The following is a 15,612-nucleotide window of genomic DNA, read 5'->3' as shown; positions in this document are numbered from 1 at the left end:
ATACGCTGGTTGTGCATTCAAGGAATGATGTGAAATGAACACAGGGGGTATGACTGTGGGGTAAAGCTATGTTTCTAAAAGGTGGTGATGATACATTTTGTTTTCACTGTTCTTCCTCTTTATAGTAGTGATTGCCGGACCATCAGGTTGCGTATAGGTGCATGTATGTAGTTTACATTTCATCACCTATACAATCCATCACTTTCTAGGTAAGAAAGACGTGAGATGGACATGCCCTTCTTTATTGATGACATACCACTACTGCTTCAAGCCAAAAAAGTGATGGATTGTATAGGTGATGAAATGTATACTACACAGCAGTTTCTTTTATTTTTTTTTACACCAGCCTTCATTTTGATCCGGGTCAGTTGCTTCCTCCTTCATGTCCCTTGGAAACCCCAGTCACGTGATCAGGGTTTCTGTGTCATTGCTATGGGTGACACAACACCACAGTGGGAAGAGCAAGGATGGCGGAGGGGCGTGGGAGCATCACAGGGGCATGACGTCACACCCTAAAGCTTTATCAGCTGGGACACATGGACTAATACTGCTGGGCTGGATACGGCACAGGCAACTTTAAAAACTCAAAAGGTTGTCTTTGAGATCCTCGGCGACAAATTTATGACACAACGTCAGGGACTGCAGATATCCATATAGTTATCCCCCCCCCCCCCCAAGTCCCCTCCCCCCGACACACACACACACACACACACACACACACACACACACACACACACACACACACACACACACACACACACATCCATACCTCACCCGCAGGAAATGTCATCAGCCGCCACTTATGCCAGATCCAGCCAGTTTGCTCTGACGGGAATGGTACAGTACACACTGATGAGAGAGGGCGAGCGAAGGCGAAACCTCATCTTGTATGGGAATCATTTATGGTTCTCTGACAGGGGGATGAGCAATGGATGTTTAGTAAGCGTTGTGTACATTATGTGGTGTGTGTATGTCACTACATGGGTGTGTGTGTGTGTGTGTGTGTGTGTGTGTGTCTGTTCATATGCACGTGTCATTGTGAGGTGCTGCGGTGCAGGTTGCAGGCTAGCACTCCTCTTCTCTCCTAGTCTTCTGTCAGCGTCAGCAGGCGTACGAGCGAGAGATGTCCGAGATGTCTGGCGCCGTCCCTGACTGACTGACTGACTGACTGACTGACTGCTCACAGAATCAATGCGGTACCTCCTCCACCCCTCTCCATCCCCCTCCATCACCACCACCACACCCCGGTACCAGAGAGGAACCCTGCCCTGCTGTCCTAGCAAGAACAACCGTCTGTGTCTATCTGCTATCCCCCTATCTCTCTCTCTCTCTCTCTCTCTCTCTCTCTCTCTCTCTCTCTCTCTCTCTCTCCACACTGCGCCATTGTTGAACCTCACCATGGTCTCCCAGTCACAGACTCACACTCTGCTTCTCCCCGGCTCTGACTTCAGGGGAAGGATGACATCACTGACTAGAACCAATGATAGCCATGATGCGCTTTGTTTGTTTATTTTAAGCGACACTTTTCGCCTGACCAGAGGGAGAGGTTTTTATATTGACAATTGAGACATAATAAGGATTCACTGATTTCACTGAGGATGATAATGGTTTTCAATTAGCTTATCCATTTCAATTAGCCTTTATAACAGTGTAGTGACCATGTAATAATACTGGAATAGACTTCAACACAGTATAGGGAAACAGATAGCATGTGAATCCAAGTGTGATGTCTATGCTTCTATTTTTTGGCGGCATTAGTCTACACACACACACACACAGCAGCTGAAAAGTTCCTCGTTCCATTGCACGATCAGCATTACCATAACGTGTGGGTGGGAATGAAGTCATTCATCAATCAGGAGTGTTGGGAAAGTGACCATGTCAAAGGACCAGGGGTAGTGTTTGAGCAGCAGGCTTACAGAGGTCAGATGGGGTTGGGGGGTTTAGGGGATGTGTGTGTGTGTATGTGTTTGGGGAACGAGGGGGGGGGGGGCAGTGTGTGTGTGTGTGTGTGTGTGTGTATGCTGTCATTAATCATTCAGAGTTTGAAGAGAATGAGAGGCGTCATTCTATTATTCCTCACTCCTTCTCAACCCTACATCCCTCCGTCCCTGCCAGGCCTGTGGCCCTCACACCCCATCTGACCACGCAGAGGCCAAGGTCAACCCCTTTCCCCACCTACCCCCCCGTCACCCCGCCCTGGCCCCCACCATCACCCCCCCCCCCACCCCCTCCCCACATTCCCCCCACTGCTCCCCCTTTGTTCACCTGTTGTCGTGGAGACCCTATTGCCCACAGAGACCACCCCTTTGTTGTGTGCAAGAGGGTTTTGTTGAGGGTCAGAACAGAAGCTAAAATAACATATAATCCCTCACTACACTGACCAAGGCATGACACCATGGTGGCCACTCTACTACCCTCCCCCTCGCTAACTCAGGCGTGCACACACAAACAACATCCATTAGACGTTCTCCATCCCTCATCCTCTTCAACAAGTTAACTCTGAAGAGGACATCTCAAAACTATGAAGTAGGTACTACACCTTTATTAAGTGTGTATCAAGAGATGGACAAACGTGTACATGATGCTACACCCAGCCATGATTGAATAGTTCATTTAGTGGTTGGTTGTATGACACCACAGAAAACCCAATAACTGCCTCTAAGATACTTTATTGGTGGCAAAGAAGAGCAGAGGTCTCTTGTCTTAAGATGAGTCCCAGTGGCAGTGATGTTCTGTAGCAACGGCCTATGGAAACCAAACCCATACTTGTGGCTTCACTGTGCTTCCTGTACCACGTCCTTCTAGAAGGATTGCAGGAATGCAGGCAAGAGGCAAGAGTTGGGTTTGCCAACCGTCCCAAATGATTGAACACAAAAAAAGGATTTAACTCTTTGTCACAATTGTCCCTCCACCCTGGCCCACAACCCCCCCCTCCTCCCTCCTGCAGCCATCCCCTCCCCTCCCCTCCCCTTCCCCAACCCCTACCTTTCCTCTGACCCCAGCAGTGTGGATAAAAGACCCATCAGAAGTATCGCTGGCCACATTTACAAGTGAAAGAGGGCCAATAATGGAGCGGTTAGGGGAAGAATAAGGGGACAGAGGGGCACTCACAGATGTGGAGGGGGGGGTGGCGGCCCATTGTTGCCCGGGGAGGGGTGGGAGAGAGAGGGAGGTGGCGCAGTGCCTTTTTAAACCCGATTTGTGATGGAGGAGCAGAGAGATGGCCAAACAGAGGGGTGAGAGGGGCTGGAGGCCGGCCTGGTCCAGCTGTCCTGGGGAGCGTGTGAACACAGGCCCAGAGGTCAGGCCCCAGAGTGGTGGGGGGAGGTACGGGGGGGGGTCATCCTGGCATTATATGGGCGGCTTTTTGTCCAGGAATGGTGATACAGAAAAGCCTTTCCTTTAACAACGGCAGCTGGGGTGAAGATGCCTTTTAGAGCAGTGACCCTCGGACCCCTCGTCTTCCTCACTGACTGGAGGAGGTGGAGCTAATGAAGTCATCAGGACAGGGATGAAGGGAGAAGTGGCATATATATGTGAGGATGGGTGAAGGGTCTCCAAAATGTTGTGAGAAGACACAGGATTAGCACACAACTTTCTGTACCATGACACTTACTCCCTGATAATGACAGTGTTCGTACTATTCACTGGTGCTCTCCTTCTCTCACACACACACCTGTTCAATTCCTGTGGAGAAATCATTAATTTCCTGTTGTGGGCCAGCCAATGGTAATATCAGCCACACATCTCTGTCATGGAGGGATGAGACCTGTTGCTCTTCAGATTCATTTGATCAAGCTATGTGCATTCCCATTTATGAAGGACAGGGCTACTTCATGTTCTGAGTAATACACTACACGACTGGTAGTCAATAGGAGGGGAGAACGGTAGCTAATGTCCATCAACCCCATAACATGGCATGTCGGCAAGTCAATTCACATTAGCTATGCTTACCAGGACAAGTCTCCCCTACCACTATGTTGTGTGGTTTAGTCATAAAACCTTATCCTGTAACTCTTACCGCTTATAGACCTAGCTTACAGAAAACTGAAAATCAGAAGGTGAACAAGGGATAATATTGTAAGGATGAAATGAAGGATGTAATGAAGGATGAAACATAAATAAAACACGACAGCCTTTTGTTAAAATGCAGTGTTGGATATATATGTTTTGGTCATACAAACTGATGAACTGGAGACAGTATTTGGTTCCAACATTGTGCTTAGCACATGGGCTTCTATCAAGATACATTCTTGAAAGGCACTTATAGGCAAATACTGTAACGGTATGTAAAACTTGATAAAGACTAGAGTTGTGTGAAAGCTAAATGCATACATAGCTGATAAAGAAACTTAAGGCTATCAACTCATTTAGCTGATCAAGAAACTTAAAGCTATGAACTAATTTATACACACAAAAATTAAAACCAAGAACATTTAGCAACTCCATTGCATGAAACAGAAGATATTGGGAGAGAACACTCACTTCTGTTGCAGAACAGCAACATTTACATATTTTATAATGCAAGTATATAAATGGCACATATTGATATATCATTAAATACAACTTAAGAATTACTGACAAATTACCCTTGGCTGTAGCCTAAGCAGCCACATATAGATGAGATGGTAATTATTATCTTCTTCATGTCAAGTACAAGTCTGAGGAATAAATAACACTTTAAGGGGCGATTTCCAAGCCCTAGATTAAGTCTACTACTGGACTAAATTGCATTTTCAATGGAGACTTTGAATTGAAGATGCTTTTTAGTCTAGGAATAGGCTTAATCTAGGTAAGGGATACCGGTCCATACTACCATTATACTGTACATACATCCATACTATTTTGCTAGAAATTCTGTCCAAGCACTAGACAGCCCTCAGGTAAGAACTTTCTGAAAGCTTAACTTGTTTAACTAGCTAATAGTCTCTCAGGCTGAACAGAAATATGGCATTCATTAAACGGAATTATTATTATGCTTACAGGTAGAAGCAGAAATGTATTTAGGTCATTATGAAGTACTTTTTTGACAGTAATTTCTCCACAAATATCTAGACCTTGTGTTGTGCCTGTAGTGATTAGACCTTTAGAATTGTCATGTTTGATTATGTAGGTTTTACCAGGTGCATTTTGGGCATCTCAAAATGCAGAGATCATCACAAAAAGCAGTGTAAACATTAAACATATTCTTGGAGATCCCGATGCAAAGAATGCCTGGATATCCTACATATAATTTCTCATATAGTAAAGTGCACTTCTTCATACGTGTCTATCAAATAACTTCCCATTCAAACAGTTGCAGAAACCAATCAATGAATCAACATCCTTAAAAAAGTCATTAAAATAAATATTGATATACATTTTAAAGCACTCTTTTCCCTCTTAGTTTTTGCTATGAAAAAAGCCTTGACTGCCACCTACTGGCACAAGGAGATGGATAGTTTCATCAGAGGCTTATGATAAGGACATGACCAAAAAGTCAACTTTCAAGTAATAAGATTTGCTCTGATGGTGTTTCCAATTTCAAGAGTCCCCAGGATAAAAATCCATCTTCTTTGATGGTCTCAGGAACTTTAGATAATAAAAACATCTTACATTAACCTTTACTTCTATCTTAAAATATGGCCTAATGTCTGGCCTGAGAAATAGAAATAACCCTTCCTGAAAGTTTCTAATCCTATGAGAGGGGGAGCAGCAACTGGAGGGAGTCATAGATCACTGGTCGCTTTTTAAAAAACCTTTAGTCATCACTCATGATCTGGATTTCTACCTTCACCTTGCCTGCAAGGTCTCTCTACCTCAGCAACCAGGGGCCAGCCTCCTGTCAATGAGGGTTAGCCAGCTAACAGGGCTTGTATGTTGATGACAAACCATGATCTCTTAGCCTACGGCCACACCTCAGAACATGTTCGCTCTTCTCTGTCAAGAGGACAGCTTGGGTTGGATTCGAGGTAGAGGTGGTCTTTTAGGGGAGCAGAATGCACAGAACAGACGGAGGCTCCGGAGAATCTCTCCTATTATTTCTGAACTGGGTCCTGTCCTAGGGCATAACCCGCAAGATGTGCACGGACAACATCAAATCGACATTGTTTAACCCCTGCGGGCCATAGCCCTCATAGCTCTGACCTTGAGTATTCGGACCGCTATAGTCTACAGTACATGTCCCCTTTGGGAGTGAGAGCAATCACACTTCTCTTTTCCCAATTCATTAGGCAGCTACATTGTTCAGTTCACTCGCTGATAAAAAAAAAATCCTTCCCAATCAGTCTTTCAGGTTCCATTCAATTTGTCCAGGCTGGTCCTCCTAGTCCCTTTCCCACTCATTGAGAGACTTAAAACAGCCTCTATGTAGATTCACAGAAAGAGGTTCACTTTGGCCGGAACTGACTTGCAGCCTTTGCTGGAGAAGTGTTGGCCTCCCTCAGGCATGTAGACCACAGCTCCCCCTACTGCCTCCACCACGTCGGTGCGTTGGCACTCGCCTCGTTGGCACAGCTCTCTGCGGGCACAGCGCTCCACATGACGCCTGCTCAGAGGCAGGAAGGGCACCAAGCTGGTCATGAGCTTCTCCTGGATGATACTGGAGTTGAAGAACCCACCTAGGAGAACAGGGTCAGTTAGGGTTGTTGTGGTGACCATTGTTGTGGTGACACGAGTGACACAAGTTTTGTAATAGCAAGAAAACAAAGCGGAGGCTAATATCACAATATCAGTAGGAGTAGGTTTATAAGGTTATTTTCCTCTGATTGATGAGGAAAAAGTCCACAAGCGCCTTCTAATACCACGATAGAGCCAAATAACTGTGCTATATACTGTATAATCATGAAAAAGATATTGTGCTGACTCTCAGGTAGATTCTTACTTCCAGTGTTGTTGAACACAGCCTGTGAGAGGGCGTCTTCCAGGTCCCTCAGCCGGATCTCCTCTCGCTCCCGACCAGCCTGACGGACCTCCAGGGCCATTTTGTTAATGACCTTCTCCCCAGTGGTGCTGGAACCAAAGACAAAGTGAAGAGTATCGTATTACAAACAAGCATGTTGAGATGGCTCACACGCTACGGCTATGGGTACGAGTACACACACACACACACACACACACACACACACACACACACACACACACACACACACACACACAGCTTTGAAGTCCATTTCAGAACCCCACGATGCTGATCGTAAGTCATTACCTCATAGCAGGGGCTATGTGATACAAATGATTTATACAACCTCCATGATATAGGCCTAACCCAAGCATTTGCAGAACAACATCCACAGCAATCACACAGAATGACCCTCTCACTGCACTAAATGAGCACTAGACCAAGCAACAGTCATTCTGAAGGACAACTACAATACAGACTCTATAGAGGATCGGTTGAATAGCACAATACCACTCAAGCTTTCATATAAGTACACCATTCTCAGGCCGGTCAGCCGCTACCTGATGAAGACATAGATGGCCTTGCGGTAGTTTGTGCGGAACACCACGTGGGAGGGGCCCAGGAAGGGCATCAGGATGTCGACGACCCCAGGGGGCATCTGCTCCATCTCGTCAAAGATGAATATGGAGCGGGCACAGGCCGTCAGATTCCCCTCCACCCAGCGCTTCAAGTCCATCTGAGAGAGAGAGAGAGAGAAAAAGAGAAGGGGGGGGGGGAATCAAACATTACTTACTTTTTACCATTTACCACTGAACATGTTATTCCACATGGGGGTGGGCTAGCTAAGATGTACACCAACGGTTTTGGTTAAGAGTAATGTGACCTGCTATGCTTAGTGCCAAGCTGATGTTGGGGATTAAAACAGATGTTATGTCTCATAGAAGGCACCGCTACGTGGGGGTGTGTGAATACATATGACCTGAGGTGGGAGAGATACAATACCCTGTACTGGTTCACACGGTCTGGCAAGGGGAAGTGTAGAGTGGGCACAAACTGGTGGACGTAGGGGCTGCCCATGGCCGTGCCATACAGGTGTCTCCCCAACATGGAGCTGACCAGAGTCTTGCCTGTTCCCGACGACCCATGGAAGGACAACACTAGGGGCCGGTCAGGACTTTCCTTCAGGAGGAAGTTTGCCACTTGCTCTGATACAATGTCCTGAGCCAGATGCTGTCCATAGAGATTCTTGTACAGATCCCATTCCAAACCTGGCAGAATAGTAATTTATGTGATATTGGATGTGATATATGCAGATCTCCTGTAACTGCAGTTTCAGTATAACAACGAGTATGGTAAGAGTTAAAAGAACAGTAAAATCAAAGACTTAACATGCATGAAACTGTTTTGCTAGCACGTTTAGCGTTCGCTAGCTAACCATGCATTGTTAAGATGTAGCCACTGTAGCAAACGAATCAGAGAGAATTACAAGGAAAGTGGTAATTTATAGTCATTAGTGTATCTGGTATAATTTCATTTATTCACTCAGATGCGAGATTGTTGAAATACAGTAGTCAGGCTTAGCCCAGCCCCTGCCTAGCACGGCTATCAATAGCACAAGCTGAAATAGCTGTACCTTGGTCCGTCCTGTTTTCTTACCTCGTATATTCGGTTTATAATCGCATTCGCAGCTGTCAGATATTGTGCAGTAAATACTTTGAAAAACACACTCGCCGGGGAGAGACCATAGTAAAATCAACGCAGACAGGACTGGCAGCATCTTGCTGGTTAGCTAATATATGGCTAATATGGAAGGAAGCTTAGGTACACGTCTAAGGGTATAACTGTGTAGTTTTTATATTTCAAACCTCGGTTCACCAAACAGGCGACATGCGTTAAAGGAACTGCAACTCCCAGAATGCATCTGAATATTAAAACTCGCAAGATGCGCTGAGAGCTCAGAGATCAGAGAACGGAGTTCAATATAGTTCATGACAGCATGACACGTTTGAAGAGAATAACAAAGTCCCAACAACACGAGAATAGAATGAAATAACAACTGAAATATCTTCTTAAATTATGCTTTTTATGTCGTTATAGCAGATCAATATGCAATGTAGTATGTATGCCATAGACCTTAAAGAGCCCAATCTGCACTGTATAGGACACATACAGTACATTCACTGAGCACTTTATTCGGAACACTATACTAATACAGGGTAGGGCCTCCGTTTGCTCTCAAAACAGCCTCAATTCTTTGTGGCATTGATTCCACAAGATGTCGGAAACATTCCTTTGAGATTCTGGTCCATGATGACATGATTACATCACATGATTCCTGCAGATTTTTCAGGTGCACTTTCAAGAATCTCCCGTTCTACCACATCCCAAAGGTGTTCTATTGGATTCAGATCCGGTGACTGGGAAGGCCACTGAAGAACACTGAAGTCATTGTCATGTTCATGAAACCAGTTTGAGACGACTTTTGCTTTGTGACATGGTGTGTCATCATGCTGGAAGTAGCCATTAGAAGATGGGTAAATTGTGGCCATGAAGGGATGCACATGGTCAGCAACAATATTCAAATAGGCTGTGGCATTCAAGTGATGATTGATTGGTATTAACGGGCCCAAAGTGTGCCAAGAAAACATTCCCCACACCATTACACCACCTCCACCATGAGAAGGTGTACAGGTGTTCCTAATAAAGTGTTCAGTGAGTGTATAATGGACTGTACAGAACTATTTTTCAAAGATTTCAATACATCTCTGGTACCACTCTATTCTGGAGCACTTCTAGAATATGGATCAGGTGAGTTTGAGTCTAAAGCGATGTCATTGCAAATGTTGCTGGCTATTTACTGGCACCATAGAGTTGTGCCCAATCTGCACTGTGTAGGACACAATGACATCGCTTTAGATTAAAACTCACCTGATATGCATTCTAGAATCCCAATAAGTGTTTTATTAGGCCTTGTGGGAGGGTCAGGAGCTCCATCCCAGAGCATACTCCCATCCTTCTTTGCATCTCTGGAGTCATCTCCAATATCCTGGCAACCTGAGGACCCAATGGTATACACGTGGGGGGGAACAACCTTTTTGTCTGTGTTTTTGTGCTTGTGTGTGTGTGTGTGTGTGTGTGTGTGTGTGTGTGTGTGTGTGTCTCCATACTGTGAAATTGGCTTCCTGGATGGAGATGAGGTTCTTGTGGTCCGTCCATAGCACAAAGGGATGAGGCACCCCCTCCAGCCAATGTCTCCATTCTTCAAGGGCCCACTTGATCATCAAGAGCTCCCACTTGGAGAGGAAAAGGCATGGGTGGAGTTTCTCGTCCCTCTCGGTCTGCTGGGAAAGGATCGCCCCCGACCTGACATAAGAAGCGTCCACCTCCACCACAAATTGACGAACAGGATCAGGCTGGATGAGGATAGGCCTTGACGTGAAGCGGCTCTTGAGTTCCTTGAATGCCCTTTCGGCCTCCGGAGTCCAGTGGAAGCAGGTCTGTGCGCACTGGGTCAGAGCTGTGAGAGGCGCCGCCACCGACCCAAAATTGCGTATAAAGCGCCTGTTGAAATTGGTGAACCCAATGATTTCCAGTTGGAACTGCTTGAGAGAGGAGGGACGGGGCCAGTTGGAGACTTCCTTGACCAGGTCCATTTGGATGCCTGTGGTGGAGATGATGTGGCCCAGGAACTCAGGACATGTGGAACTCACAGTCATCTCTGTTTTCCACTCACCCCCCTCCTGGATCCTCACCAGATTGTAGGCATTGCGGAGGTCCAGGTTGGTGAAGAACTGAGCCTCCTGACTTAACTCCAAGGCAGAGGACATCAGAGGCAGGGGGTAGCGGTTCTTGACGGTGATCTTGTCCAGCTCTGGGCAGGTAGAACGAAAATGGCAGAGGTTTCCGCAGTAGTGGCAGAAACCTTCGCACCTGCACCTGTCATGTGCTTGGGGGCTCAGATGGGCGCGGCACAGGTGCATGGGCTCCTTAGGACTAGGCGAAGAAGGCTTGAGATGATCGGGAAACTGGAAGACTATTGAGGTGACGTGGTCTCATTTGCTCATGCATGTGGTTGTCAACCCTGATAGCCATCATAATTAGCGATTCGAGGTCCCCTCCTAGATCCCGAGCAGCTAGCTCGTCCTTAATAGTGGCGGACAGTCCATGACGAAAAGCAGTGATCTCCGCCATGAGGGTCCAGAACTCAATGGCGAAGTCAGCCACAGACCTGAGCCCCTGGCGTAAGCTGAAGAGTCGACTCGCTGCCTCTCGTCTGCTGACTGAGTGATCAAAGACACTCCACAGCTTAGAGGTGAAAGCAGAGGGAGCTGCAGGATGGTGACTGTTGTTGCCACACCGCTGTTGCCCATGCCAAGGCTTTCCCTGAGAGCAGGGAGATGATGTAGGCGACCGTAGCTCAGTCGGTGTGAAATGAGGAGGGCTGCAGCTCAAATGCCAAGGAGCACTGGGTAAGGAACCCCTTGCACCTGCCTGGATAGCTGTCATACTGTTCGGGAACTGGGATCCTTGGTTCGCAGAGCTGATTCACTGGGGGGTCTCCACCGACGATTGACCTGTTAGGTGCTGAGGCTTGGGCAGCGGCCGCTCCGGGATTGGGGATGTGGGGTTGCTGGACAGAGTGGGTAAGTGCCCGGACTGCTTCTTCCATTTGGGTGAGTTGTTCCTACTAGAGAATCTAGTCAAACGAGACTTGGAGAACCACTAGAGAACTAACCCTTTGACAGTAGTCAAGCTATGACACTGGGTTACAGAAAACACACAACCGAAATAGAAATGTCCTAATTAAACAATAGGATGCACCTGTGTGCCAATCAGTCCATGAAGCGGTGGTCCTCTGTGGCTCAGTTGGTAAGGCATGGGACTAACAACGCTTAGGTTGTGGGTTTGATTCCTGCTGGGACCATATATACGGAAATGTATGCACTCATTGCAATGTCAGTCGCCTTGGATAAAAGCGTCAGCTAAGTCTCTGCTGCCCCCTAGTGTCCAGATGGAACCGTGACACATCTGTGATTATTCTCAATAAGCTTAATTCAAAAAATACAGAGATGTGGACAATTGTAGCATGACCTGTCACTGTATTCAATCCACAATATTTCCAGTACATAGTCGGCAGTCATTGGCTGAGTGCATTCTTCACTCTTCCAAAGATTTGACTGAGACCTTGGAATAGTCCAACACTGTCATAGGCAGCATGCTGTTTTCACCTTTCCCCTGTTTACCTACCAGGACCTTGTTTACAGGGTGTAATACACTGCGTATTGTAGGTTACACAATAGTTCACCCTTTAACCTAAGGTGCGTTGGATACAGGGCTTAACTACAAACAACATTATGGTGGGTTTAAGTAACATTTTGAGTCACAGATCAAGGGCATGTCATCCAAGTTGAACAAACAGTGAGAAAAAACATTTAGTTATTGACTTCCATCAGAACTAAGCTTCTAAGCTCACTAAGCCTAAATGTATCTCATGTGGTATCTGTGAAAATTACCAATCAATGCATTCCAAACTATTATTTCCAATGGATACACGATTGACATATATTCCTGAAAAGTCTAAGTCTTTGATTCATCAACTCCTAACCAAAGTGGTGTGCACGCCTGAACCTTACCTCATAAAGAGCAGGCACGTTAGTCGAACAGAGCCTGTCTAATTACAGTGTTCCACTACATGCCACCACAGGTGAACTTTGGACAAGTGTGCGCGTATTAACAAGTTCACAACCACACTGGACTGCTAACTGAGATGTGAGTTGAATCACTGCTCTTACGGAGGTTGGCGAAGCATTGGGTTGAATTTGAGACTACTTGTGGACTTAGCTGGTAAGTTTTATGTAACAAATAAGAAGTTGAAAGTAACAGTTATAAGACGTGGAAGCTTTAGCAGTGAATGTAAGGATGTTTTTGATTTCTTATCACAATAAGGTCCAATGAAATGAGAATGATTGAGGAGATTGTTATTAGATTTATAAGAGCTCTTCGTCTTATAATGGTAGAGTCACAACAGTATGATGAACAATAAGAGATTGTCTTCTCCACAATAATTTTCAGATGTTAAGAAAGGTATTAGAATTGATATGTGTTCTTGTGCAAAAAAATTGATAATGGAGGGTAAGGGGCAATTAAAGGTGTGGGAATCTCAGAGGAAATGAGACAGAGATGAAGTTGCTCTGTAACTGCAGTAACAGTATCTCCCTTGTATCTTTGACAGGGTTAATCTCAGGCCAAAGAGATGCATGCACCAACCATCTTCACGTTGGCTGTGCTGCTCTTTACTCTGCCTAATGTGTATGGGGGGAAAGTCCTGGTGTTCCCATTGGATGGGAGCCACTGGGTGAACATGAAAGTCCTTGTCGAAGAGCTGCATTCCAGAGGCCACACTATCACAGTGGTTCGGCCATCAGCCAACTGGTACATTAAGGAGAAGTCCCCTCACTATACGTGTGTCACCATCCCTTCCCCTGGTGGTGGACTTGATGAGAAGATATTTGGCTCATTTGTGACTAGACTACTGAATATCCAAAGGGAGGGTCAGCCTTTCTGGTCTCGTATGAGTTTGGAGATGGAGATATTGAAAGGGTTCTATGAGTTACACAGGGATATGATTATGATGATGACTCAGATTTTTGAAGATGCCGAGCTGATGAAATCTTTCAGAGACAGCAGGTATGACCTAGTTCTGACGGACCCTGGCATTGGTGCAGGGACATTTTTGGCTCACCGCCTCGGTCTCCCTCTGGTCTTCAACGTCAGGTGGACAATCCAAGGAGAGGGTCATAATGCCATCGCCCCCTCACCACTTTCATATGTCCCAATCCCTGGAGCAGAGCTGACAGACAAGATGACTTTTTTTCAAAGAGTAAAAAATGTCCTGTTTTATTGTTTTACATGTTTGCAAGTCGCTTACATCATAGACCCTCATTATATACCGTTCGTCCATCGTTATTTTGGCCCTGACATACACTACATGTCGCTGTTCCAGGATGCTGACATCTGGCTCATGAGGAATGATTTTACTTTTGAGTTTCCGCGTCCCACCATGCCAAACGTAGTCTATATGGGCGGCTTCCAGTGCAAACCTTCCAAGCCCCTCCCCCAGGACATGGAGGACTTTGTCCAGAGCTCTGGAGACCACGGGGTCATCATGATGTCTTTGGGGACATTAGTGGGACAGCTTCCAGAGGACATAGCGGAGGACATCGCCGCTGCTTTTGCACAACTGCCTCAGAAGGTCATCTGGAGGCACACTGGGAAGAGACCCTCGACTCTGGGAAACAACACCTTACTGGTGGACTGGCTTCCACAGAACGACCTCTTGGGACACCCCAAGACCAGAGCCTTTGTGGCCCACGGGGGCACCAACGGACTTCAGGAGGCCATTTACCACGGTGTTCCCATAGTTGGCCTTCCTCTGATGTTTGACCAACAGGATAACCTCTCCAGGATGAAGGTGAGGGGAGTTGCCACGGTAGTGGACATTGCCACGGTAGACAGAGACATCTTCTTAGAGGGGGTGAAGGCAGTGCTCAATGAGCCGTCTTATAGGGAGAACATGCAGAGGCTCTCCAAGCTGCACAGGGACCAGCCAATGAAGCCTCTGGACCGTGCTATGTTCTGGATCGAGTATGTGATGAGGCATAAAGGGGCTCCTCATTTACGGACACATGCCAATAAGATGTCCTGGATTCAATACCATTCTGTTGATGTCATCGCCACTTTGCTGGCAGTTGTGTTGGTTATACTGCTGCTATGCATTTTAGCTATTAAGCGTTTGTGGCAAAAAGTGTTTTGTCGCAGGAAAGTGAAAAATGAATGATTCAGATTTAAGATGTTAGGAATATCAGATAATATCATCAATTTGTAAATCATGAGATTATATCGCCTCAAAACCTTTTATGTTCCTATGTAAGGGCAGGGATTATAGAGTTTAAGTTTAGAAAGTCCATTTGAAACAATACAGTTGATTTTGTCAACATCTCAACAAGATTTTTGCACCGTCGGAATGTAACCCTTGCTGAAGATCTGTGCTGCTTTTTTTCTTTTCTTTTTTTTACAGCAGTGCTGATGCTGTTTAGCAAAACAATAAAACGGAATAAACTGTGGTTATCAAACTCACTGGTGTTGGGTGGTGGAGAGGGGGGATTCTCTAATAGACCACAAGGGTTGGATCTGATCCAAGCTGAGGCCACAGCTCCTGACTTACTCCCTGTGGTGAACAGTGGAAAGGCTGCACACACACTTGACTTGAATTCCAATACCCTATCAAAGACATTTGTGTGTGTGTGTGTATGTGTGTGTGTGTGTGTGTGTGGGCGGGTATGCCTGAGTGTGTGTTGGAAGAGCAGATCACCCATTCTTAATAAAATGAGGTAAATGGAAACATGAATTTTAATTGTTGTTAATTGCATAACATTCCTTGGTCTGCTGCATTTTGAATCTTGTCATACATTCCATACAGACTACTGCACATATTTTGATAATTTGCCACTTTAAAAGAAAAAACTGTGCTACAGTATAACTGTAAAAGTTGTTAACCCAGATATCAATAGCTTAATATGATTAAGGATAAAATGTATAATATACAATAATAATGACAAACACAGTTAAGTCATCACAGTAAATTCTCATTCAAAGATTTTACTGAGACCTTGCCATAGTAATACAAGGTACAGCACTGTCATGCTGTTTACCTACCAGGACCTAGTTTT

General features: G+C 45.7%; 2 protein-coding genes across 2 annotated transcripts; one reads left to right on the top strand and one right to left on the bottom strand.

The window, feature by feature from the left end:
• Positions 1 to 4,158: 4,158 nt before the first annotated feature.
• Positions 4,159 to 8,667, bottom strand: tor2a (torsin family 2, member A). Its single transcript, XM_083672651.1, has 5 exons — positions 8,540 to 8,667; positions 7,886 to 8,151; positions 7,444 to 7,619; positions 6,866 to 6,993; positions 4,159 to 6,602 (listed from the first exon to the last, which is right to left on the bottom strand). The coding sequence occupies exons 1-5, from the start codon at positions 8,658 to 8,660 to the stop codon at positions 6,358 to 6,360; spliced, it is 936 nt and encodes a 311-aa protein (XP_083528777.1). The 5' UTR covers positions 8,661 to 8,667; the 3' UTR covers positions 4,159 to 6,357.
• Positions 8,668 to 13,136: 4,469 nt separating this feature from the next.
• LOC310806947 (UDP-glucuronosyltransferase 2A3-like) lies at positions 13,137 to 14,720 on the top strand (the record flags this gene model as incomplete). The annotated part of the gene is made up of 1 exon (XM_083673227.1): positions 13,137 to 14,720. One exon carries the CDS (start codon positions 13,137 to 13,139, stop codon positions 14,718 to 14,720), a length of 1,584 nt encoding a protein of 527 aa, XP_083529353.1.
• Positions 14,721 to 15,612: the final 892 nt, after the last annotated feature.

This window comes from Argentina silus, assembly GCF_951799395.1.
Source record: "Argentina silus genome assembly, chromosome: 7".
Classification (NCBI taxonomy): Eukaryota; Metazoa; Chordata; class Actinopteri; order Argentiniformes; family Argentinidae; genus Argentina; species Argentina silus.
Note: the sequence above shows the minus strand (reverse complement) of the source record. Positions and strands in the feature narration are given on the sequence as shown.

What these genes read in the sequence shown, in the direction of transcription:
- tor2a (XM_083672651.1), bottom strand. Translation starts at nt 8,660, where the DNA reads ATGCTGCCAGTCCTGTCTGCGTTGATTTTACTATGGTCTCTCCCCGGC. An exon ending in ACCGTGTGAACCAGTACAGG is followed by an intron (nt 7,620 to 7,885) that starts GTATTGTATCTC and finishes TCTCTCTCTCAG; the next exon opens with ATGGACTTGAAGCGCTGGGT. An exon ending in TGTGTTCAACAACACTGGAA is followed by an intron (nt 6,603 to 6,865) that starts GTAAGAATCTAC and finishes CTGTTCTCCTAG; the next exon opens with GTGGGTTCTTCAACTCCAGT.